Genomic DNA, 25,013 nt, shown 5'->3' on the forward strand with positions numbered 1-25,013 from the left:
ACTCTTCAGATGCTGATAAGTTTATCCAAATGAAGCATTAGTTTCCACTTCTGAAAGCAGTTTAATGATCAAATCACATGTTGTGATTGTGACTGAAGATCTGAGCAACTCTTCACATAAGATGGAAACTTGTAGCATTAGATGATTTTCTAGGTTGGAGGAACCAATCAGATTGTCTGAAAAACTTTGCCAAACTCTCTCTGCACAATCTCACCTCAAGCCTTTCTGAATAATCAGCTTTCAGTGAAGATGTTTACATATGCATGTTGTCCTGCTGATTATGTCAATATCTGCACATGCACAAATAAATCATCCACAACACAAATCCTTTTATGTTTTTATTCCAACAGACATGAAGAGAAAATTAATTTTCATCCACATTTACAGTCTGAAGACCTGCGAACACACACAAAGCACAAAGTTTTTAAAGATATAAGTATAATGATTGTCAGTGAATGCACTTCAGATATCATGTGTGACCGTACAGGAGTCGCTCACCTTTGTACGTGGTGACGGGGACGTACGTGACGAGGGTGTACAGCTTGTTTGGGGAATCTTCATCTTCGTTGCGTTTCCTGGACAGACGCACACGCATGCGGTACGGCACGTTCCTGACAAACACAACACGTTAACATTAAGCATCAAATGCGTAATTGTGAATGTCTAAAATGCCTCCGCTTTGGGGTGTGTGTAGCGAGTGTGTGTAATCTATGTTTGTGTCGACACACTGGAAATATAATCAAGTTGATGCGCCTCTTGATGGAAATAAATGTGATTTCCATCAGTTTTTGCTCGAGATCTTGTATTGAGAACGCAAGAGTCCAGTTTCAGTGAATTTAAAAGGGGTGGACAACACAGCTGACACGGGTAAACACACGTGCTAGAAGAGTTAAGTCCGCCTTAATATTCTGGTCCTTAACAAGCAGTATCTCTGGTCGTAATCAGTCCTTCACTGACCAATCAGCGTCCATTAGCAGAATGCTAGCGTGTTATGGGCAACAACAACTCAACCCGTAAGAAATCGAAAGGACATAAGTACTCGTTCATTCAACTTTCGACCTATAACCCATGTTGAACTTGCAAAACTTACAATCAAATCTGAGATTTCTCAACGGCAATCGGGTGAAAGAGACAAATTTAGCCGTCTAGCTCCATAGACTCCCATTCATTTTGCACTCGGACGATCGCCCCCAGTGGAACTCTGGTGGAACTACAACCAAAATTCAGTACAATAGGACTTAAAGGGGTTGTTCAATATTTTGGACATCGGGCCTCATTTCCAAGTTAGCCTTAGTGTTATTTATCCAGTCGTTCCAGTTGCATAGTTCGCCGGTGCTAGGCTAGCGCGAGTCAACGGTAACTGCTAGCCTGCCATTAAACACAGTTTTACCCACTCCACAGTACAGCAAAAGCGAATCAATTATAACGCCAGACTATCGATGTAAATGTCTTCTTTTTTCTTGTGTGACCAAAACGGTTATAAAAATGCTGTCATTATAAAAGGTTTCTATTGTCAATGTATTGCTTGTTTTTTGGGAAGCGTCCTCAACAGGGCGGCCAGAGCTTCTTTGCAGTTAAACATTTGCCTATTTAAATCTAAACAGACATGTCTTCTTATGGCCAGTGTGTATAACAACAACTGCAAAGCATACCATGTATAAATAATATGATTTACGCACTAAATCCAGCATAACCTCCTGCACAACCTGCATATTTTTAACTATTCAAGATGTCATTCCCTGAACCTCACAGCGATTGGCTGCCGCACGCATTTTTCTCTAGATATTTGCATAAAGTCCCTCGATTGGCTGCCGTCTGTGTTTTTTGCTTTGCATTTGCATAAAGTCCCCAGTCTTTCGACGCTCTCAATCCCACAATTCACCACGCGAGCATGAAACTCAACGTCCATAGGATTTAACTGAACACGCTCGCTCTGTTCTGTGCCAGTTTACACTAGTGTTGTCAAAAAACTCGGTACTTCGGTACCAAGTCGGTACTAAAAAAAATTAACTGTTACGGTACCAGTTTTTCTAGGTTGTCCACTTGTTGACAAGAAAGGAGGAAAGAGCCACATATGGAAATATGTTGAATTAGGCTAATGTCACGTTGCCATAAAGGGCCGTTCACATAGCACGTTTTTTGCGTGTGCAAATTTCAAATGTGGGCGCGCGGGAAGCGCGCTCATAATAGAAGCGACGTGCGAGCTTGTTTTTCCAGGCGCGTCACTGTTTATGGTTGCATAGCGGAGACACGCGAGAGCGAGCGCTTGTGGAGAGAAGGAGAAAGCGGTGCAAACTGCGCTCTCCGTGATGACGAGGAAGTATCAGCAAAGAATTAATTGATTTCTAGCCCTTGCATTAGACATCAGCTACAGGGTTCTCAAGTTTTGAAGACAGGCAAGAGTGACATTTTTGGCAGTTTTGGATTAAATAAAAGTAGGCTACAGTTAAGTCAAATAAAACATGTTTTATCTCCTGTATAGTTTGGTAACACTACAATAAGAAGATACCATTCATTAACATTACTTGATGTGTTAACATCAACACATTGAGTGAACAATATATTTTTACAACATTAATTAATGTTTGTGAATGTTATTTAATACAAACACTTGATTGTTCATGTTTGTTCACTTCATTCATTGTGCATTAAATAATGTTAACAGATAAAACTTTTGATTTTAAAAATGTATTTAGTATATTTTTAAATTAACCCCAAGGAGAATAATTGTATATAACCAGGGTTTCTGCAGGTTTCACAAAGTCAAATTTAAGACTTTTTAAGACCTTTTTAAGACCATTATGAATTAAATTTAAGACCTATATCATGACATTAAAAAAAAACGTACAAAGGAAACGCAGAGTCTCAAAATTACTTGCAAAGTAAATTAATTTATTCAAATTGAACAGTACTGAAGACAGCTTAGATGGATGCACAAAGCTGATTGGCTGTTGCATGTTGGTCTATTTTGTAGTCTTAATTAAAGTGAATTATATTTGGACTAGTGAAATAAGGAACTATAACACCACGCAATAAAAAAACAAACTTTCCAAAGCGCTGCGGGAGGATGTAGGAAAATTAAGACCTGTTTAAAATTATTTAAGACCTAGAACACAATACTTCAGCAAATTTAAGACTTTTTAAGGCCTTAAATTGTGATTTTGAAATTTTAGACTTTTTTTTAGACTTTTTAAGACCCCGCGGAAACCCTGATAACTATGGTTTATTGTTAGGTCATTTTATCTAATGTTATCTAAATATAATCTTATTGTAAAGTGTTTTTAATACTACAGTTTCCATCTTTGTAACTGTGATATACACTTTAATATACCGTATTTTCCGCACTATAAGGCGCACTTAAAAGCCTTTAATTTTCTCAAAAAACGTCAGTGCGCCTTATAATGCGGAGCGGCTTATATATGGATTACTTTATATATAGTACTTTATATATAGTACTTTATATAAAGGTAACTAAGCAACAGTGGAGACTCAGACTGTCAGCCGATGACGGTGCTGTGTGGTGTTCTCTATGTGAGAATATCAGCTCAAATGGATAGTTCGGATTCGGATAGTTCATCCGAATCAGATGTTGAACACGTGGAGGAGGTTTGATCGCGCGCGCGCGAACTCGACAATCAACTACTGTGGACTTCGGCCGAAAACAGGAAGTAAATACGGGTATATGAGCTGGCTGAATAAAGAGATTATTCCTGCCTGCAGCCTTCGTGAAAGCTCGGATCACAGGAGACTGATATATCAGCCCAGGCATCCACGATCCATTGCCAGATAGTGGCGTAAGTCGGCCGGCGCTGTCTCCGCGTCTTGGTGAACGTGTGTGCGTCTTGGTGAACGCCATCAAACCTCCTCCACGTGTTCAACATCTGATTCGGATGAACTATCCGAATCCGAACTATCCATTTGAGCTGATATTCTCACATAGAGAACACCACACAGCACCGTCATCGGCTGACAGTCTGAGTCTCCACTGTTGCTTAGTTACCAATGATCGCGCACGCGCACTCGACAATCGCCTACTGTGGACTTCGACCGAAAACAGGAAGAAAATACGAGTATGTGAGCTGGCTGAATAAACATCATTTTTATTCATATCTTTCACATTTACTGGAGTCAGATTCACCGTGTTCACTCGCATGGCTGTGCACTTGTAATGACACATTAAGGTTGTTAAGAGGCTAAAAGCAGGTTTAAAACTTTTCCCGTTTAAGTCAACAGGGTGCAAATTTTAAAAAGAGGATAACACGGTGTAGGCAACACCGGTTTTTGTCGTTGTTATCTGTACTGACAGCACTCCAAATTTACCAAAAATGAGCTCAATGTTAAAATTGACCGGAGTTTTCCTTCAACGTTTGAACAACGTTACCATGGGAGTGAACGGAGTTGTCAGAACGCTTAATAAAGTTTGACTTTATCTGACTGTTTTGTTGACATTTGTTGACATCTAGTGGATGCATAACGCAAACGCAGTCAAACGTTTGACTGCAGTATCTTATGCGCCTTATAATCCGGTGCGCCCTATATATGAAAAATGTTCTAAAATAGGTCATTCATTGAAGGTGCGCCTTATAATCCGGTGCGCCGTATAGTGCGGAAAATACGGTATGTAAATTTGATCTAAATTAAGCTTTGGTACCGAAATTGGTACTGAGAACCGTGGATTTTCACTGGTATTGGTACCGAATACTGAAATTTTGGTACCGTGACAACACTAGTTTACACGCATAATAACAGCAGAGCGTGAAAAAGTTCGGGCGGTTTTTGACTTTATGCAAATATCAAGTGAGAAACGCAGGCGGCAGCCAATCACTGTGAGGTTATGGTCGTGACATCTGTTTTTAGAGTTTTAGTGTCAGTACTACATTAAAGTACTATATATAATGTTGAATATGATGTATAATAATGCAATGGGGAATATCTGTGGGTCCTGATAATGCCAAATGTCTGATGTTACCAGTAAAAAGTGTCCTACATTATTTTAAATACATCTAATCAGAGTGAAATCATATTAAATCTTAATTCAGTATTTTCAGCTTCAGAATCATGAATATTGTTTTTCTGGTGTCTCTATTGTCCTGTGCTTTGGGTTTCCAGCACCAAGTCCAAGCCTATTCATTTACACCCATAATGTAATATCAAAGTTAGCATTTTAATCAACAGTAAATGTTTTGTTAACCTTTTATCATACGTCTTTGAGTATCGCAATAATATCGTATCGTGATATGTGTCGAATCGTGACATGAGGGTCTCGTTACACCCCTAGTGTTAATCACACTGGATGATTTTCAGTTGTTATATTAAATATTACAGTTTGAAGCTTTCATTGCGAGTATACTGGCTGGCTTTACAAAACTTTTATAGATCTGACATCTTTACTCAGGTCAGGGGTGTCCGATCATGTTCCTGGAGATCTACCTTTCTACAAAGTCCAGCTCAAACTAGACTCAACTCAAAGCGAAGGCATTTTAGTGTTATTATCGGGAATGAGCAACAAAACCACCGAGACAGTCTCACCTGACACCTTTAGCCCACACGGCCTTGTTGAGACGGGTATCGATGCGAACATCAGGCGTGCCCATCTCCTTCACAGCGAACTTGCGGATCTCCTTCAGCGCTCGAGGAGCTCTCCTCTTGAACGAGCTGGAAGAGGAGCAGAAAGAGGTGTTAATACTCCAGTGCGAGTTACAGGTGAGCGTTTACTCACTCCAGGTGTGACTTACATGCCATGGATGCGCTTGTGGATGTTGATGGTGTATTCACGCGTCACAACCTCATTGATGGCGGAGCGGCCCTTCTTCTTCTCGCCCTTCTTGGGTGCCATCTACACACACACATTTAGATATATCAACAACACAATCACACACTGGATGCACCACTTCACAGGATACACGTCACTAATTAACCAAAACACACTAATAACAACCAATGCTGACTTTATTCCTCATTGTAAAACCCTGGAGAACTAGTACATACAGTTCTGAGACTTAACTCTGATTGGACGAGAGACACAACTGTATAATGTTGCAACTGTTAATAACACAATCACGAGCTAATGAACTACATAGTGCACGAATTGACTATGATTGTAAATATATGTAACTTTAATGACGGTATCATCACATTAAAACAGTCTACCCAGTGTAATTCTGCAGGTTTACCGCTTTATAATTTTTTCGTCTCTTCCTCTCACGGACGCGTTAGCATTAAGTCTTTAATCACTCACATCAGCGTCTTAAACACACCAAAACGCATCCCAGTGATTCATAATGTGTATGTACACTCAAATGTGACATTAAACGTAATTATTAGTGCTTAATTACGCGGATGATGCTGGATTTATAAACGATAAACGAGAGGAAGATACTCACTCTGTACGATGAATGTGGGAAAGGAAGAGCGGTGGATTATGGGACACATTCAAGGGGGAATGCACATTCACATCCGGGTCATTCTACTGTGTTGTGTTTTCTTGTTTTTTTTTTAATGACGTGTATATATATGAGTGAATATTATGGATATATTAATATAAAAACAGTTTTTATTTTTAGAACCCAGTTTGTGATTATTTTTTTTTTGGACGTTATATTTGTTTTCCGTATTTATTTTTTGAAACTGCATCTCCCATAAATCCGTTCGGTTCACACAGGAAGCGCTTACCGACAACCGCGACGGTTATGAGTGAGTAGAAGTGAAGAAGATTCAGATTATAGAATAGAAATAGTCTAATGATTAAAACATTAACCTGTCAAATCTCTCAGATAAGCGTTATATCGGCACTGGAGCGTCACCGCGTCTGGTTTTTTATTGAATATTCATGAGCTGACGGGACGGTATCAATGAGCTCCACTCAGGTAAATGTTGTTGTTACTGACTGTCACAAAATGTACCGAGTTCCCTAAATAGACAGCAGTTTGAGGAGTTTAGTAAGTTAAATAAAACTGCTTGTAGTATTTGAGGTTCGTCTGATGTGTTTCATCAAGCTGAGAAATCCAGTCATGTTGTGAAATAATTCGAATATTGTAACTGTACAATAAATGTATTAACTCCATAAAACCTTTGGTATCATATTTGTAGCACATTTCTAAGGCCTATAAATGATCAAAACCAGTCGCACACAGTCCTTCTGTCGTCTAATTAATAGTTTAAACTTCTTTAGCAAGTTAAAGGCTTTAAGTATAAGTTAATTGTACTACAAACGTCCTCCTTCAGCTTGTGCTTCACGTGTCATTAAATCTGCACTGATTTTATAAAGTAAACATTAGAATAACTTTGACATTTTTAGTAATATTTCAACGGTACTACTGACGCAACTTACAGTAGCCAACATTTGAAGTGGATCAAAAAAGTTCAACAAAGTTGTTCTAAGACAAGAACTGGTATTGATCCACTTCAAATGTTGATTTACTGAAGGGCTAATAACTTATCCAGACATCATTTATTAGGAAAATCATGAGTATATTATCAAATATGATCATTAGGCTTTTTAGGAAGTTTTGTTCATCTCTCAATCATTATTGAATTGCATTATATGTTTTAAAACTACAGAGCTTTGATCATAAAGCATTTAAATATCACCTGACTAAGACATATTATTGGCAGATATTGATATTCAATGCATTTTATGTATCTGCTACACTGTTGATTTACATTACAAGCATCAGAATTTCATCTTTTTGGCCATATAAATATCAGCATCTGCAACAAAATTGCATATTTTTGCTCAGTTTTAATCTCTAAATAAAACCGGTGTTTTTCCTCCATAGTCTCACTATATTATATTATATTGTATTATATTATATTATTTTATATGAGCCATAAAAGCCTGATGTATCTATGATTCTCAACAAAAAACACATTTATGTATTTGTGTTAGATTTTCTTTTATATTTTGTCTAAAGTTTTAATAAACTTCCGTTTAAAAAAGAAAATATGAAAAAAAATAGGCTTTACAGGATTAGACTTTACTTTCTGAATCAAACTCATGAAGTGTCTTAGATCCTTCCAATAGTAGATCTAGTAGCATAATTTAAAGTCACAAAAAAATAAGAAGTCAATTCGGATTTCTTAACGTAATATTGCAGTATTTTTTATAAATGATTAATCCGTGCACATCATTATTGTTTTAAATTGATGTTCCTGGTAATCTTGAATCAGAATAACTGTCACTCACATGAGATCAGCCAATAGCAAACCACAACCATCCAATCAAAATCAAGCCCCGCCCTACATTTATTCTTGTTTGAGAAGCGTTTCACTCGTGTATATACATCAGAATAGCAAAGAAAAGATGATTTTAAACTTCATTTCATGATGACTTCATCTATTGTTGTGTGTCTCTTTCTAGTCCTCCTGATCCAGTGGCCTGTGTGACCGAAGCATCATGACGCTGGCTCCTAAAGAGCTGTCGAACCTGCTGGGCATCATGTCGGAGGACGCCTGCAGCAACAGCTTCGAGCAGTTGTCCACCGCCTTCCACCACTGCTTCGGTAAAGCCGAGCACTTCCGTGTGGGTTCGGTTCTGGTGATGTTGCTGCAGCAGCCCGACCTGCTGCCCAGCGCCCCGCAGAGGCTCACGGCGCTGTACCTGCTGTGGGAGATGTACCGCACCGAGCCGCTGGCCGCTAACCCCTTCGCCGCGGTGTTCGCGCACCTGCTAAACCCATCGCCCGCAGGAGAGGAGCAGGAGAAACCGCTCTCAGGTGCGTCCTTCTCTTCTGGTTGTGTTTGTCTTGCATCATTAAAGGGATAGTTCACCCAAAAAAAAAAAAAAATGAGCGTAGGGATTAGGGCTGAGCGATTTTATCGATTCTGCGATATAAATCGATATTTTTTCTCCCAAGAAAGTATCGATTTTTAGGCCGCGAGTATCGATACATAAGTCCCATTCAAATCCCCCGTGTTAAACCCGTTCGCGTTGCATGAAGAGTGATTTGGTCAGCCAGCCGCTAGTGGCCAGCTGCACGCGTGCATCGATATTGACGAAAATCCAGCTGTATTCAAACAACAACTTAGCTCTCCTTGTTGGCTAGGCTCCTTGCATGCTGGCTAGTAGCTTTTTTTAAAGCTGGGTCTCCGAAATTGACAGCGCTGTGTTGGACAGATTTGTGCAGCGGTGTTCCGTGAGTGAGAAAGTGCGCGAGGTACGGATGAGTGTGTGTGTGTGTGTGTGAGAGAGAGAGAGAGAGAGAGAGAGCGAGAGCGAGGTAGTGCTGCGTGAATGCGCTGCGGCGCTCTGCAATCAAATACGATTTTAAATAGGCTTAGTAAAAAAAAAAAAAATGTAAAAAAAATCGTATTCGGTGGTGGAAAACGCCGGCTTTAGGCGCATGGTGAACGCGATGGAGCCCCGCTATCCTATTCCAACCCGCGAACACCTCATCAAGGTTTGCATTCCCAGGCTGTACACTCAGGCAAGAGCACACGTCAAAGCCTCCCTGGCCAGCGCGGAGAGAGTTTCCCTGACGTGCGACGGCTTGACCTCGCGCACAACTGAAGCACGTCACATGTTCAGTGTCAAGCTAAAAAAGCTGTCAAAGAAAAGGCAGTGCAAAGAAACTGTTCACAACAGGCCACTTGCTGCACCTTTTAACTCTCCATTGAAAAGTAAATAAAGTGCAGTATTGCAATTAACAAAGGCTTATAAGCTACAGTTTGCACTGTTGTCTTTCAATAAATAGAACTAATTTTCTCTACACATATTTGATTCATTTTGTCCAGCATTTGCAAGCTGTACTCTCTGCCCAGTCAGAGACATATATTGTGTAAATGATGTTTTCAGTTTTCAGTTCAATTAATTCAATCCAAGTAAATGGAAGACTCACAAGATGTCACCAAAATCACTCTGTCCCCTTTAAATCTTTCAGAAAATGATGTAAGTGTATCGAATTATATCGAATCGTATCGTTGGCTGAATATCGTGATATATATCGTATCGTCAGCCGAATATCGTGTATCGTATCGTATCGTGAGATTAGTGTATCGCTACAGCCCTAGTAGGGATGGCCAACGATTAATAGAGAGCCTAAGCCCCTCCCCTTCCGGTCCACCACCATGGGTCCTTATTTCGGAAAAATATTCTATGGTAGTCAATAGGGGTGTGACGAGACGCTTATCTCACGAGACGAGACACGAGATTGGGTTCACGAGAACGAGACGAGATTTTTGCACAATTTTTCAGAAATCCTCAATGACAAAATTCATGACTGGAAAAATAGTATGCAGGTGCATTTTGCAATGTTTAACTAATAATCTTATAAAGTAGACCTGAAATGACATGCATTATTAGTATGTATTATCAAATGCATTGAAAGAAAACAATATACAAGCACTGTAAAAGGTTTTTATTGACTGGCTTTTCTCCTGTTTGATTTCACATTAGTCTCTTCAGCCCTTACTGTACATTTTAAGAGCTGATTTCTGATTGAGGCTGTGTGTGACCTCCCAAACTCCTTGAAATCTTATTAAGCGCAAACAATAAGTGCAAGTGTACCATAATCAAAGTTAGCACACAGACTCTTTATAATTGTTTTGAAATTGCTGTTTTATTTTGCACCGGCGGTTATAGGGTTAATGCGGTGAGTTCGGAAAAGGTCGGGTAGAGAGAAACGAGGCTGGTGTGTTTGTCTCTACAGTTGTTCTTGTGTTCCGATTATAAGTTCAGAAACAGAGCCTCCCTTGTCTGTTGTCCTTAAGACATTACAGTAACGTTACTCTCTCAATATATTCGAAGTGCAAACTGAGATCATAGCCGCAAATAAACAGTCCAGAGATGGCTAGGAGGAGTAGGGTTGCCGCGGTGAGGAAAATTTCCCACCGGTTAATCGACGTGTCACAACACCGGTAATCCCGGTGTCACCGTGGGGGGCGGGGCGGGGGGGTTAAATAGCTTTTAAATGCGTGCGCGTTATACTTTCACTTTCGAAATAAGCGTCAATTGGCAATTCAGCGTCAATTGCTTGAATGGACAAAAAAACAACAACTCGGCTCGCTGATAATACAACTTTTATTTATAGACAGAACTTTTATTAGCATAACGAACGAATAAAAATAACCCCATGCATAGGCTGAAAATCGTCAAACTGTGGGCCCAAACAAATAAGAACCATAAAACGTTTATTAACGAATAAGAAAATAAAACAGGCCTAAATAAATTACACATTCCGCCATTATCTTGCTTTTCTGTAATTTGACTCGTTCTCATCTCCACACGTGCTAAATGGAATCCTGATGCTTGCTGATCTGTGACGTGACTGGCTCTTGGCACGCACTGCGCAGTTCAGTTTTTAATTATAATGTATGCTCTCTTCTGAACTAAATAATTGATAATTATTATTTTTAATTAATTCAAATAAATATTTTAGCAAAAACGAATACTTTAAAAAAGTCAAGACATCGCGGTGTCACGGTGGGAAAGTGATGTCACCGGTGATGGGGCTTAAAACCGGTAACACCGTCTATCGCGGCAAGCCTAATTAGGAGACGGACTATTGTATGTTCGCGGCCTAATTTGTGCGCAATGCACATCAGGGAGCTTCTGTTTTACTTTCACTTTCGTGATCGCGCGTACTCTGTGTATAGGGAGCAGCGGTGCTGAGCGTGCATTCTACAATAATACATTTATCAGGCGTTAGTCTATGTTGCGCAACGAATCCTCCGCCATCCTCACGCGATCAGTGAACTGTGATTCGTGCTGCACTGATTGCAACGGCAACTCGTGCTGGATGAGCAGAGCAGACTTTTACATTATTTTATAATGGTTTTTATTTTTTTTATAAAAACAGCAAGGCGAATGTGAGTGTAGCGGTGGAATATTCTATGGTAATCTCACCCTCACGCTCAGTCATGGCGATATCGCGAGACAGCTTTTCACTCGACGAGAAATCTCATCATGTTTTAGTCTCGCGAGATCTCGTGGCACCCCTAGAAGTCAATGGTGAGAGAGACAACAAATATTTTGATCTCGTTTGAACTGTGCCCTGAATTACACATAGGGGACCCTATTTTAACGATCTAAAACGCAAGTGTCAAGCGCAAAGTGCAAGTAACTTTGTGGGCGGGTCTTGGGCGCTGTTGCTATTTTCCCGGCGGGATAAATGCCTCTTGCGCCCGACGCAAATCTAAAAGGGGTTGGTCTGAAGTAGCTTCATTATTCATAGGTGTGGTTTGGGCGTAACGTGAAATAAACCAATCAGAGCGTCATCTCACATTCCCTTTAATAGCAGGCGCGCTTGTTCTAAAGCGGATTCCTATTATAACGGCGGATTTGCCAGGCGCGCGCCAGGAGCGGTTCATAGCCGAGGAGAGCAGCGTTCTCGTCAGGGCCGTAAAACACAGAGAAGTTACATTGGGGATGGAGAAACCCACCCAAATTAACTTCTGTTAAACAGGCCTATGATAATTTGGGTAAATGTGTAAGCTACATGTATGCTTTTATAATAAATTATCTATCTATCTATCTATCTATCGTAATAATGTATGATTTGCAAAAATGAAAACTGCTGCTTAGATGAGAGAATCAACGTGTATGCGCGTTGTGCAAACGCTACATTGATTATGGCCAAGCATGCGCCCTTAAAATAGCATAATGAACAACACGCAACACGCCACTGACTTTAGACTAGTTTTTTTCTGGTCAGTGGCGCAATTGTTTTATGGAACAGCAAAATAGCATGAGGGAAAGTTTGCGCCGGAACACGCCTCCTTTTTTGCGCTGAACCGCCCTGGGAGCGCAAGTTCATTTCCTAGTTTAGCGACGTGTGGGTGCATGCGTCAGTGTACAAAGTCAATTGCGCTGGGTGCAAGATAGGGCCCATGATGTTTGTCAATTTAAAAGATACATTTTAAAGTCAAGAAAGTCGCAGTTTGATGTAAAACTGTTGAGGTATAAGACTGAAAACACGTGATTACAAAGACTACAAACCCCAAAGGCGCACATTTTCTCTCAATGAATGAAGCTAACTTTACTGAAGCTAACTTTACTGAAGCTGACTTTACTGAAGCTAACTTTACTGAAGCTGACTTTACTGAAGCTAACTTTACTGAAGCTAACTTTACTGAAGCTAACCTTACTGAAGCTAACTTTATTGAAGCTAACTTTACTGAAGCTAACTTTACTGAAGCTAACTTTACTGAAGCCAACTTTACTGAAGCTAACTTTACTGAAGCTAACTTTACTGAAGCTAACCTTACTGAAGCTAACTTTACTTACTGAAGCTAACTTTACTTACTGAAGCTAACTTTACTGAAGCTAACTTTACTGAAGCTAACTTTACTGAAGCTAACTTTACTGAAGCCAACTTTACTGAAGCTAACTTTACTGAAGCTAACTTTACTGAAGCTAACCTTACTGAAGCTAACTTTACTTACTGAAGCTTACTTTACTGAAGCTAACTTTACTGAAGCTAACTTTACTGAAGCTAACCTTACTGAAGCTAACTTCTTTACTGAAGCTAACTTTACTGAAGCTAACTTTACTGAAGCTAACTTTACTGAAGCTAACCTTACTGAAGCTAACTTTACTGAAGCTAACTTTACTGTTGCTTACTTTACTGAAGCTAACTTTACTGAAGCTAACCTTACTGAAGCTAACCTTACTGAAGCTAACTTTACTGAAGCTAACCTTACTGAAGCTAACCTTACTGAAGCTAACCTTACTGAAGTTAACTTTACTGAAGCTAACTTTACTGAAGCTAACTTTACTGAAGCTAACTTTACTGAAGCTAACTTTACTGAAGCTAACCTTACTGAAGCTAACTTCTTTACTGAAGCTAACTTTACTGAAGCTAACTTTACTGAAGCTAACTTTACTGAAGCTAACTTTACTGAAGCTAACCTTACTGAAGCTAACTTTACTGAAGCTAACTTTACTGAAGCTAACTTTACTGAAGCTAACCTTACTGAAGCTAACTTTACTGAAGCCAACTTTACTGAAGCTAACTTTACTGAAGCTAACTTTACTGAAGCTAACCTTACTGAAGCTAACTTTACTTACTGAAGCTAACTTTACTGAAGCTAACTTTACTGAAGCTAACCTTACTGAAGCTAACTTTACTGAAGCTAACTTTACTGATGCTTACTTTACTGAAGCTAACTTTACTGAAGCTAACCTTACTGAAGCTAACCTTACTGAAGCTAACTTTACTGAAGCTAACCTTACTGAAGCTAACCTTACTGAAGCTAACCTTACTGAAGTTAACTTTACTGAAGCTAACCTTACTGAAGCTGACTTTACTGAAGCTAACTTTACTGAAGCTAACCTTACTGAAGCTAACCTTACTGAAGCTAACCTTACTGAAGCTGACTTTACTGAAGCTAACTTTACTGAAGCTAACCTTACTGAAGCTAACCTTACTGAAGCTAACTTTACTGAAGCTAACTTTACTGAAGCTAACCTTACTGAAGCTAACTTTACTGAAGCTAACCTTACTGAAGCTAACCTTACTGAAGCTAACTTTACTGAAGCTAACTTTACTGAAGCTAACCTTACTGAAGCTAACTTTACTGAAGCTAACCTTACTGAAGCTAACCTTACTGAAGCTAACCTTACTGAAGCTAACTTTACTGAAGCTAACTTTACTGAAGCTAACCTTACTGAAGCTAACTTTACTGAAGCTAACTTTACTGAAGCTGACTTTACTGAAGCTAACCTTACTGAAGCTAACTTTACTGAAGCTGACTTTACTGAAGCTGACTTTACTGAAGCTAACCTTACTGAAGCTAACTTTACTGAAGCTAACCTTACTGAAGCTAACCTTACTGAAGCTGACTTTACTGAAGCTAACCTTACTGAAGCTAACTTTACTGAAGCTAACCTTACTGAAGCTAACTTTACTGAAGCTAACTTTACTGAAGCCAACTTTACTGAAGCTATCTTTACTGAAGCCAACTTTACTGAAGCCAACTTTACTGAAGCTGACTTTACTGAAGCTAACCTTACTGAAGCTAACTTTACTGAAGCTAACTTTACTGAAGCTGACTTTACTGAAGCTGACTTTACTGAAGCTAACCTTACTGAAGCTAACCTTACTGAAGCTGACTTTACTGAAGCTGACTTTACTGAAGCTGACTTTACTGAAGCTAACTTTACTGAAGCTGACTTTACTGAAGCTAACCTTACTGAAGCTAACTTTACTGAAGCTAACCTTACTGAAGCTAACTTTACTGAAGCTAACCTTACTGAAGCTGACTTTACTGAAGCTGACTTTACTGAAGCTAACTTTACTGAAGCTGACTTTACTGAAGCTGACTTTACTGAAGCTGACTTTACTGAAGCTAACTTTACTGAAGCTGACTTTACTGAAGCTGACTTTACTGAAGCTGACTTTACTGAAGCTGACTTTACTGAAGCTAACCTTACTGAAGCTAACCTTACTGAAGCTAACCTTACTGAAGCTAACCTTACTGAAGCTGACTTTACTGAAGCTAACCTTACTGAAGCTAACTTTACTGAAGCTAACCTTACTGAAGCTAACTTTACTGAAGCTAACCTTACTGAAGCTGACTTTACTGAAGCTGACTTTACTGAAGCTAACTTTACTGAAGCTAACTTTACTGAAGCTAACCTTACTGAAGCTAACCTTACTGAAGCTAACTTTACTGAAGCTAACCTTACTGAAGCTGACTTTACTGAAGCTGACTTTACTGAAGCTGACTTTATTGAAGCTAACTTTACTGAAGCTGACTTTACTGAAGCTAACCTTACTGAAGCTAATTTTACTGAAGCTAACCTTACTGAAGCTGACTTTACTGAAGCTGACTTTACTGAAGCTGACTTTACTGAAGCTAACTTTACTGAAGCTAACTTTACTGAAGCTAACCTTACTGAAGCTGACTTTACTGAAGCTGACTTTACTGAAGCTAACTTTACTGAAGCTGACTTTACTGAAGCTGACTTTACTGAAGCTGACTTTACTGAAGCTAACTTTACTGAAGCTGACTTTACTGAAGCTAACTTTACTGAAGCTAACTTTACTGAAGCTAACCTTACTGAAGCTAACTTTACTTACTGAAGCTAACTTTACTGAAGCTGACTTTACTGAAGCTGACTTTACTGAAGCTGACTTTACTGAAGCTAACTTTACTGAAGCTAACTTTACTGAAGCTGACTTTACTAAAGCTGACTTTACTGAAGCTAACTTTACTGAAGCTGACTTTACTGAAGCTAACTTTACTGAAGCTAACTTTACTGAAGCTGACTTTACTGAAGCTGACTTTACTGAAGCTGACTTTACTGAAGCTGACTTTACTGAAGCTAACTTTACTGAAGCTGACTTTACTGAAGCTGACTTTACTGAAGCTGACTTTACTGAAGCTGACTTTACTGAAGCTGACTTTACTGAAGCTGACTTTACTGAAGCTAACTTTACTGAAGCTAACCTTACTGAAGCTGACTTTACTGAAGCTGACTTTACTGAAGCTAACTTTACTGAAGCTGACTTTACTGAAGCTGACTTTACTGAAGCTGACTTTACTGAAGCTAACTTTACTGAAGCTAACTTTACTGAAGCTAACCTTACTGAAGCTAACTTTACTTACTGAAGCTAACTTTACTTACTGAAGCTAACTTTACTGAAGCTGACTTTACTGAAGCTGACTTTACTGAAGCTGACTTTACTGAAGCTGACTTTACTGAAGCTAACCTTACTGAAGCTAACTTTACTTACTGAAGCTAACTTTACTTACTGAAGCTAACTTTACTGAAGCTGACTTTACTGAAGCTGACTTTACTGAAGCTGACTTTACTGAAGCTAACTTTACTGAAGCTAACTTTACTGAAGCTGACTTTACTAAAGCTGACTTTACTGAAGCTGACTTTACTGAAGCTAACTTTACTGAAGCTGACTTTACTGAAGCTGACTTTACTGAAGCTGACTTTACTGAAGCTGACTTTACTGAAGCTGACTTTACTGAAGCTAACTTTACTGAAGCTGACTTTACTGAAGCTGACTTTACTGAAGCTGACTTTACTGAAGCTAACCTTACTGAAGCTGACTTTACTGAAGCTAACTTTACTGAAGCTAACTTTACTGAAGCTAACTTTACTGAAGCTAACTTTACTGAAGCTAACGTCTGTCATTGTTTCTATAGTCTTGCGTTATAATCGTAGCGTTACGCCGTCATCGAGTGTTTTGTACCAGACTGCACACACACACGAGCAGCGGATCTCGCTCGTTGTTTCGCTTCCCCGGAGATGTAGTTCATTGCGCGATTTTCACATAAAACTAAATGTCACTCTTCTGTTTCATGACAAACTGTGACTTTCTTGACTTTTATAATTATCTTTTAAATTGACAAACATCATATATGTAATTCAGGGCACAGTTCAGACGGAATAAAAGATAAGTTGTCTCTGTGACTACCATACATATTTTTTCCGAAATAAGGTCCCATGAGCCGGAAGCGGAGGGGAGGGGCTTAGGCTCTCTATCGCATCCAAAATAAAAGTTTGTTTACATAATATATGTGTGTGTACTGTGTATAGTTATTTTGTATATATAAATACACACATATGCATAAATATGTATATATTTAATAAATATTTGCATGTATATACTGTATATATATTTATACATAATTTATATTATATATAAATTAGGGCTGTCAAATGATTAATCGTGATTAATCACATCCAAAATAAAAGTTTTTTTTACATAATATATGTGGGTGCACTGTGTATAATTATTTTATATATATAAATACACACACATGCTTGTATATATTTAAGAAATATTTGCATGTATATACTGTATATAGATTTATATATAATTTATATTATATATAAATATAAATATTTTATATATAAATAATATTTTTTTCTTAAATATACATGCATGTGTGTGTATTTATATATATACAAAATAATTATACACAGTGCACCCACATATATTATGTAAAAAAAACTTTTATTTTGGATGTGATTAATCGTGATTAATCATTTGACAGCCCTAATATAAATATAAATATTTTATATATTAATAACACATTTTTCTTAAATATATACATGCATGTGTGTCTATTTATATATACAAAATAATTATACACAGTACACACACATATATATATATATTACGTAAACAAACCTTTATTTTGGATGTGATTAATCGTTGCCCATCCATTCTTCTTTCTGACGAATACAATCGGGAGTTATATTAAAAAATGTCCTTGGTCTTCCAAGCTTTATAATGGCAGTCAATGGGTTTTTGGAAGTCCTTCAAAGCATGATTAAAGTGCTCGAAACGGCTCTGCGGGGGTTAATAAAGGTCTTCAGTAGTAAAGCGATGCGTCCGTGTAAGAAAAATATCCATATTTAAACCTTTATCGACTAATATAACTTGCGCCAAAAGAGTAACACACGCATTTGGCTGATGTTAATGTCGAGGTATATATATTATATATCATCCAGAATAGACTCAAAACATTTCTAAATTGAGTGAAAATTGTGTAAAATAAGTTTACTTTCAGTGTTTTTATGAAAAGTCTTCCTCTAAAAGTCTTATATTTATATACTGTATGCCAGTTGAACTGAATTGACCTGAATAATGACACTATTGTCTTCTGTAGAGCTGCTTATAACTGAATTAAACTCGTCTTTTACACTGTTATTGAACTGAATAGATCTGAATTAATAGTCTTTTTAGAGCTGCTTTACAGCTGAATTTGCATCATTGATTCTGTCATTTTCCTGTGAAGCTGCTTTATAACGATATGTATTGTATAAAGCGCTATAGAAAATTAAATAATATAAGCTTTCCCGAGCTCAGACAGTAGAGCGTTTGCGCTTGCAATGCCAAGGTCATGGGTTCGATTCCCAGGGAAAGCAAGAACTGATAAGAATGTTAATGTGTACCTTGAAATGCAATGTAAGTCGCTTTGGATAAAAGCGTCTGCCAAATGCATAAATGTATTTCTGCAGGTTTTCTTCCTCCCATCACACTGCCGGAGAAGTTCTTCCTCTCGCAGCTGATGCTCGCGCCGCCGCGAGATCTCTTCAAGAAGACGCCGAGACAGGTGTCCTCCATGGACGTGAGCGCCACGCCACAGACCATCGACATCAGCGGACTCCAGCTCGCACTCGCTGGTACGAAGCAAACTACAGATGCAGTTATATAAGGCTTAAAGTGATAGTTCACCCAAAAATGTAAACTCTGTCAGTCATTACTCGCCCTCATGTTGTTCCCCGTAAGACTTTCGTTCATCTTCGGAACACAAATTAAGATATTTTTGATTAAATCTGAGAGCGTCTCACTCCTCCATAGGCTTCTCCGTAATTAAAACTTGCCGGCCCAGAAAGTTAGTAAAGACAACGTTTAAAATAGTCCGAGTGACTACAGTGGCTCAACTCTTCATGTTCTTCTCTGTGGGCCTCGAGTGAGTTCACGTAGTGTAACAGCGCAGCGCTTCTGGGTTGTACGTCACACGCATCACACACATGACCAGCGGCGGCCAATAGTGAGCCATCGTGTGACGTACAACCCAGAAGCGCTGCGCTGTTACACTACGTCAGGGGTCGGCAACCTAAGGCACGCGGAGGGTTAATCGCTGACACGCAGCAAGCGCGAGAGAGGTGTATGTATTTCATTCAGATAAAGTAGCATACCTCCCACCTGCATACAGATCAACATTTTGATGTAATAATTCCTCGTAGTAACAGCTTGTTTTATTAATTTAGGAGTTATTTACTATTAAAGTGTGAGAATTAAACTGCACTAGTCAATGAAAGCGTGCAGCTCTAACAAACCATTAGCGCGACCACTGCGCATCAGCGCAAACAAGCAGTGTTGGGGGTAACGAGTTACAAAGTAACGGATTACAGTAACGATATTACTTTTTTGGGTAACGAAGTAAAGTAACGCATTACACTAAAAATATCGGTAACTACACTACTTTACTATACTATAGGAACGCGCTTTCCTGCGTTACCCAAGCCGTGTTTGCTTGTGTGTAAAGTTCTGTCTAGTGGTGCGTGCGCACCGTTGCCATAGAGATCGATTTTAGTGACATAGCTGCCGGTGCGAAGGAGAGAGGGAAATGGAGACGGAGACGGAGACAGGGGGTCTCTGCAGCGCGAGTCTCCGCTGACTGCACGCGCACCTCCCCAAACGGACGAGGCGTTTATACTCGACGCGCTCGCCATTGTACTATTCTGTGAAACGACGGGGCGACTCGAGTAATTGTCCTCTTAACCATCAGGAATCAACGGTGAGAAGAAGAAAGGTCCACACGTGATGGTGTTTATTTTAGTAGGCTACATCACCACCAATAACACTACAAAGTGTACGTAAAATCCAGTAAACCCTGAGATTATTACTTGTGACATTAGAACAAAATGTGGATATAAAAACATGTATGTAGACTATAGAACTAAATCAACGATCTCTTAAATAGTTTCTAATTTCACTAAACATTTCATTAAGTTTCGTGGACATTTTATAAAACATGGATCTTTCTATTAAAAATGCTTATTATGCTATTGTAGGCTCATTTTGTAAACATAAGCAACTGATTTAGACACGCAAACTGTGTGCCGGTGCGGTCACGGTGAGACGTAGGCTACATGCTTGGGCAGATTCGGCTTAATTCTTGAAGTCGTTCATCCTCGGATTCGGCGCCGCGCGCGCTGTTACAAAAACTCTTCTCAAGTCTTGGAGCACAGCAGGTAACACAAAACAAAATGAACAGGCTTGTTGCAGGGTTCATTGTAGAGGAATGCTTCCCCTGCCGACTATTGAATCGCCAAGAAAAATGCATTTTAAATTAAGATTAAAAATGTAAAAGTGACCTTTATTTTATTATTTTTCATTGACCACTTCATTTTTTATTTTTATTGCCATGAGTCGAATAAAAAGCTTGTTTTGTTCTCAGGAGAAGAGTTTATTCTCATGTTTCCCAAAGCCTGTGTTTTAAAACTTGTGTGTTGACCCCATTTTAAAATGACCGCACCATAGCCTCCTTTATCCTGTTGTTTGTGGATTTTACAGTGAGATATATTTCCTTGTGCAGACAGGGATATTGTTCTTTCATATGGTTTTACATGCTATTTTGTATATATTTATACAATAAACACTATGTAGACAGGCTAAGTGATGATAGGGCTATGATATTTGTCCATAAATTAAGAAACAGGAAAGTAAAGTAATAAGTAGTGAAGTTACTTTTCAAACGCAGTAACTAGTAAAGTAATCTCATTACAATTTACAGAAGTAACTAGTAACTAGTAACTAATTACCTTTTTTGAGTAACTACCCCAACACTGCAAACAAGTTATCCAACTGACAGCTTACAGCTCGTTCCGCTGTAAATAGTTAATGCTATACATTTCAACCAGGTGTATAGAGTTCTTATTAAACATTCTATACATATTAAAATGACTGTGATGCATGTGGAAACTCCGTTCGTGCGTACCTGGTCACTTCATGTGTTTTCTCTGATCGGAAAGCTATCCAATCGTGAGACAAATGCCCTCCGACAAAGAGGACACTTTTTCATATTCGAGATGAAACTGAACAAAATGCATCTGATTGTTAAAGTCACAAATGTAAATTTTACTCTTCCTAAAATGGTAAAAAAATATAATAATAACATGCGAGAGTGCGTCATAACGGCTCCCAGTTTACAGATATGACAGCGCAAGCCGACGTGCAAACCTGCTGCAAATAATAATAATAATAATAATAATTCATTACATTTTATATAGCGCTTTTCTAGGCACTCAAAGCACTTCACATGGAAGGGGGAATCTCCTCAACCACCACCAATGTGCAGCATCCACCTGGATGATGCGACGGCAGCCATAGTGCGCCCGAACGCTCACCACACACCAGCTTACTGGTGGAGAGGAGACAGAGTGATGAAGCCAATCAGTGTATATATATATATGGGGATGATTAGGAGCCATGATGGACAGAGGCCACTGGGCAAATTTGGCCAGGATGCCGGGGTTACACCCCTACTCTTTCGAAAGACATCCTGGGATTTTTAATGACCACAGAGAGTCAGGACCTCTCGGTTTAACGTCCCCGTCACTATACTGGGGCGTTAGGACCCACACAGACCACAGGGTGAGCGCCCCCTGCTGGCCTCACTAACACCTCTTCCAGCAGCAACCTGGTTTTCTCAGAAGGTCTCCCATCCAGGTACTAACCAGGCTCAGCCCTGCTTATGCCGAGTTCAGACTGCACGATTTTAGCCCCGATTTTGGCTCGCTGACAGGTTTTGAGAAATCGCCGACAAATGCCCGAAATCACAGGGAAATCGGTTCTCGTTCACGCGAGTGACAATCACGCAGTGTGAATGAGCAAAGACGCGATCTGAGAGAATCGCCGACGCCCGTGAGATATTTGGCATGCTAAATATCTGGACCTGTCGGCGATTCACAATCCTGCTGTGTGAAGGTGTTCTGACTGAAAACTACATCGGCGATGACCGACAGCCAATGAGAGAGCAAGATACAGGGAGGAGGAGGAGGAGGAGTTATAGACCAGAATATCAGTATTTTAATAGATAGGCCTATATTTACAATTATATCAAACAGAAACAAAGCACAAACATTTGCATGACCAGCAGCAACAGCAGGACATTTGCTAAATTATTTATTTATTAACCCCCAACTCTCTTTGCAAAACACAGTCCTTGCTCTCCTCGTCTTCCCAACCATTTCCTGCATAAACTGTTTATTTATTTATTTTTTCATTTTCGCTACAAATCGGTGCACTGACAATTTGTAGGCTATCATTTTTAATAACAAATTCAGTGTCGCGCGAGAACTCCGGTCTCACGCACGCGTGATCTTCCGTTATTTCCTATCACTTCTCGCGTTTGTTTGGTTGTGAAACGTAGTTTGCGGACCAGGCAGAAGTTGTCGGCGATTCTTTCTTTTGTAAAGTCATGCAGTGTGAAACCTCCTGTCGCCGATCCATCGTGCAGTGTGAACACAGCAGCAACTGAATGTTACCCCAGATAGTCATGCAGTGTGAAAACAACAGTGACCCGATTATTTTGAAAATCGTGCAGTCTGAACTCGGCATAAGCTTCAGTGGGCAACCAGTCTTGGGCTACAGGGTGATATGGCTGCTGGCTATACACACAGTTGTCTTCATTAAAATTAGTCACAGTAAATTATCTTACCAGTGTTGATGCCACTCTTGAAATTAGCTAATGATAAATAAAATGCAGGTCATATCTTGCGAACCTGAATTTGCATATAGCGTGGGAATTAAATATTCAATTTATATTAGATTTGCGGAGATACAGTTATTTTGTCATATGTAAGTGTAACACTTTTAACAAAACTGAAAGTAAAGAAGTCAGAGTAAAAACACATGAATGACCAGGTCCAATCTGTTCTTCAAAGTCTAATTTAGGCCTGAAAACAAAGATGACAAATCTAAAACAAATTTCATGAGAAATATTTAAATGTCTTTACTATTTCTGTGGTAGCATTATGAATATTTAAAATATGTTTGTGTATACAATAGGGGTGTGGGGGGAGTGGGGTAAGGGGGGGGATATGGGTTGTGGCACAGTGATGAACTCGGAAACTTAAAAATGGCACTTTATGACAAAAAGGTTGCCGACCCCTGCACTACGTGAACTCACTCGAGGCCCACAGAGAAGGACATGAAGAGTTGAATAAAGTCGTTATTTTTGTTTGTTTTTTGCGCACAGAAAGTATTCTCGTCGCTTGATAAACTTAAGGTTGAGCCACTGTAGTCACTCGGACTATTTTAACGATTTATTTAATAACTTTTCTGGGCCGGCAAGTTTCAATCCCAGAGAAGCCTATGGAGGAGTGATCCAGCTCTCAGATTTAATCAAAAATATCTTAATTTGTGTTTCGAAGATGAACGAAAGTCTTACGGGGAACAACATGAGGGCGAGTAATTACTGACAGAGTTTACATTTTGGGGTGAAATAACCCTTTAATGTTTATAATATCATAATATCGTCTACATTTAGCAGATTAGAATTGAGCGATAATATAGTTGCGTATTATATCATATATAGTATGATATTAATAATAGGGATGCACGATATATCAGCTAACCATATCGGTATCAGATAATTTTATCACTATCGGCCTGATAAGAAATTTGATTGATATATTAAAGCCGATAAATAATGGATAATTTCCCCTCAGCTGAGACGCTTCAGATGCGCACTGTTCAACATGATGGTTTTGAATTGCTTGAAATGTGATTGAAATCGCTTCAAGAAAGGAACATACTATGAAGTGCAACATGTGCAGCGCAAGTCTGTCTTATATAGACTACATACAATTATAATTGTGTGTTTGGGGCTTTAAGGCGAGACACTACAGGTGAATTATTTTAACTAGCAGATATCACCATGAAACTTTCCCAGTTGATTACCTTCATTAAGATGAGAAAAAATGTATTACAAGTTTTCTGTAATTTTTAATGTTTAAATATGTAAATTATATAATTAAATATGGGCTAATTTGCTTATATTTAAAAAACGAAATACGAGTATTGGATAAAGCTAGGTTCAAAATTCTTTTTTCATTGTGTTCACTAGGGGTGTCCCCGACTAAGGATTTTCATGGTCGAATCAGATTCGTCAAGTCCTGCCTATAGTCGACTAATAGTCGAATCATGTGTGTGGCGTCGGGGAGGGGGTGGGGCTTTAACATTTTAAAGCCGCGATGTACAGAACATCACACAAAGATATAGAAGAAAATGTATAAAAACATTTTGGATCAATAAAACTAAGAAATAACATAAATAACTGCAGAAAGGCCACACTGCAGATAGGATTTGCATTTCACATGCAAATCAAATTAAATCGGCTGAATTGCCTGTACGAGCATGCTCTAAAATAGTTAAATTAGATCACCCTGAGTGATCAATTAATAAAATAAAAATAAAGAAATTATTAAAATAACGAAAGTATGGCCAGGATTGTCAACTTTGTCTTTTTAACTGCAGAAACAACAATAAACGCTAAACTGGAGCGGCAGTCTTTTTAGCTAAACATGTTCACAG

General features: G+C 39.0%; 2 protein-coding genes across 3 annotated transcripts in view; one reads left to right on the forward strand and one right to left on the reverse strand.

Moving 5' to 3' along the window:
* Nucleotides 1-325: 325 nt before the first annotated feature.
* On the reverse strand, nucleotides 326-6,449 carry rpl31 (ribosomal protein L31). Its single transcript, XM_056271367.1, has 5 exons — nucleotides 6,384-6,449; nucleotides 5,736-5,836; nucleotides 5,530-5,655; nucleotides 499-611; nucleotides 326-396 (listed from the first exon to the last, which is right to left on the reverse strand). Exons 2-5 carry the CDS (start codon nucleotides 5,834-5,836, stop codon nucleotides 365-367), a joined length of 372 nt encoding a protein of 123 aa, XP_056127342.1. The 5' UTR covers nucleotides 6,384-6,449; the 3' UTR covers nucleotides 326-364.
* A 194-nt stretch (nucleotides 6,450-6,643) lies between these two features.
* Nucleotides 6,644-25,013, forward strand: part of cnot11 (CCR4-NOT transcription complex, subunit 11) — a 36,394-nt gene continuing 18,024 nt past the window's right edge. The window contains exons 1-3 of one of the 2 annotated variants that reach the window (XM_056271362.1): nucleotides 6,644-6,866; nucleotides 8,360-8,714; nucleotides 18,926-19,090. In XM_056271362.1, coding sequence (XP_056127337.1) covers nucleotides 8,396-8,714; nucleotides 18,926-19,090 — 484 coding nt within the window. In that variant the 5' untranslated portion in view covers nucleotides 6,644-6,866; nucleotides 8,360-8,395. The remainder of the gene's footprint in view (nucleotides 6,867-8,359; nucleotides 8,715-18,925; nucleotides 19,091-25,013) is intronic. The other variant, XM_056271363.1, reaches the window with a different exon arrangement.

Source organism: Rhinichthys klamathensis, unplaced genomic scaffold, assembly GCF_029890125.1.
Source record: "Rhinichthys klamathensis goyatoka isolate OS25496 unplaced genomic scaffold, OSU_Roscu_1.1 h1tg000318l_1, whole genome shotgun sequence".
Classification (NCBI taxonomy): domain Eukaryota; kingdom Metazoa; phylum Chordata; class Actinopteri; order Cypriniformes; family Leuciscidae; genus Rhinichthys; species Rhinichthys klamathensis.

Bases quoted from the DNA above. Each gene is read 5' to 3' on its own strand.
- rpl31 (XM_056271367.1), bottom strand. From the start codon at position 5,836: ATGGCACCCAAGAAGGGCGAGAAGAAGAAGGGCCGCTCCGCCATCAAT. The intron at 612-5,529 runs GTGAGACTGTCT...TGTGTTTGTCAG, and splicing joins GTGTGGGCTAAAGGTGTCAG to GAACGTGCCGTACCGCATGC. The intron at 397-498 runs GTGAGCGACTCC...GTGTGTTCGCAG, and splicing joins CCCCGTCACCACGTACAAAG to GTCTTCAGACTGTAAATGTG.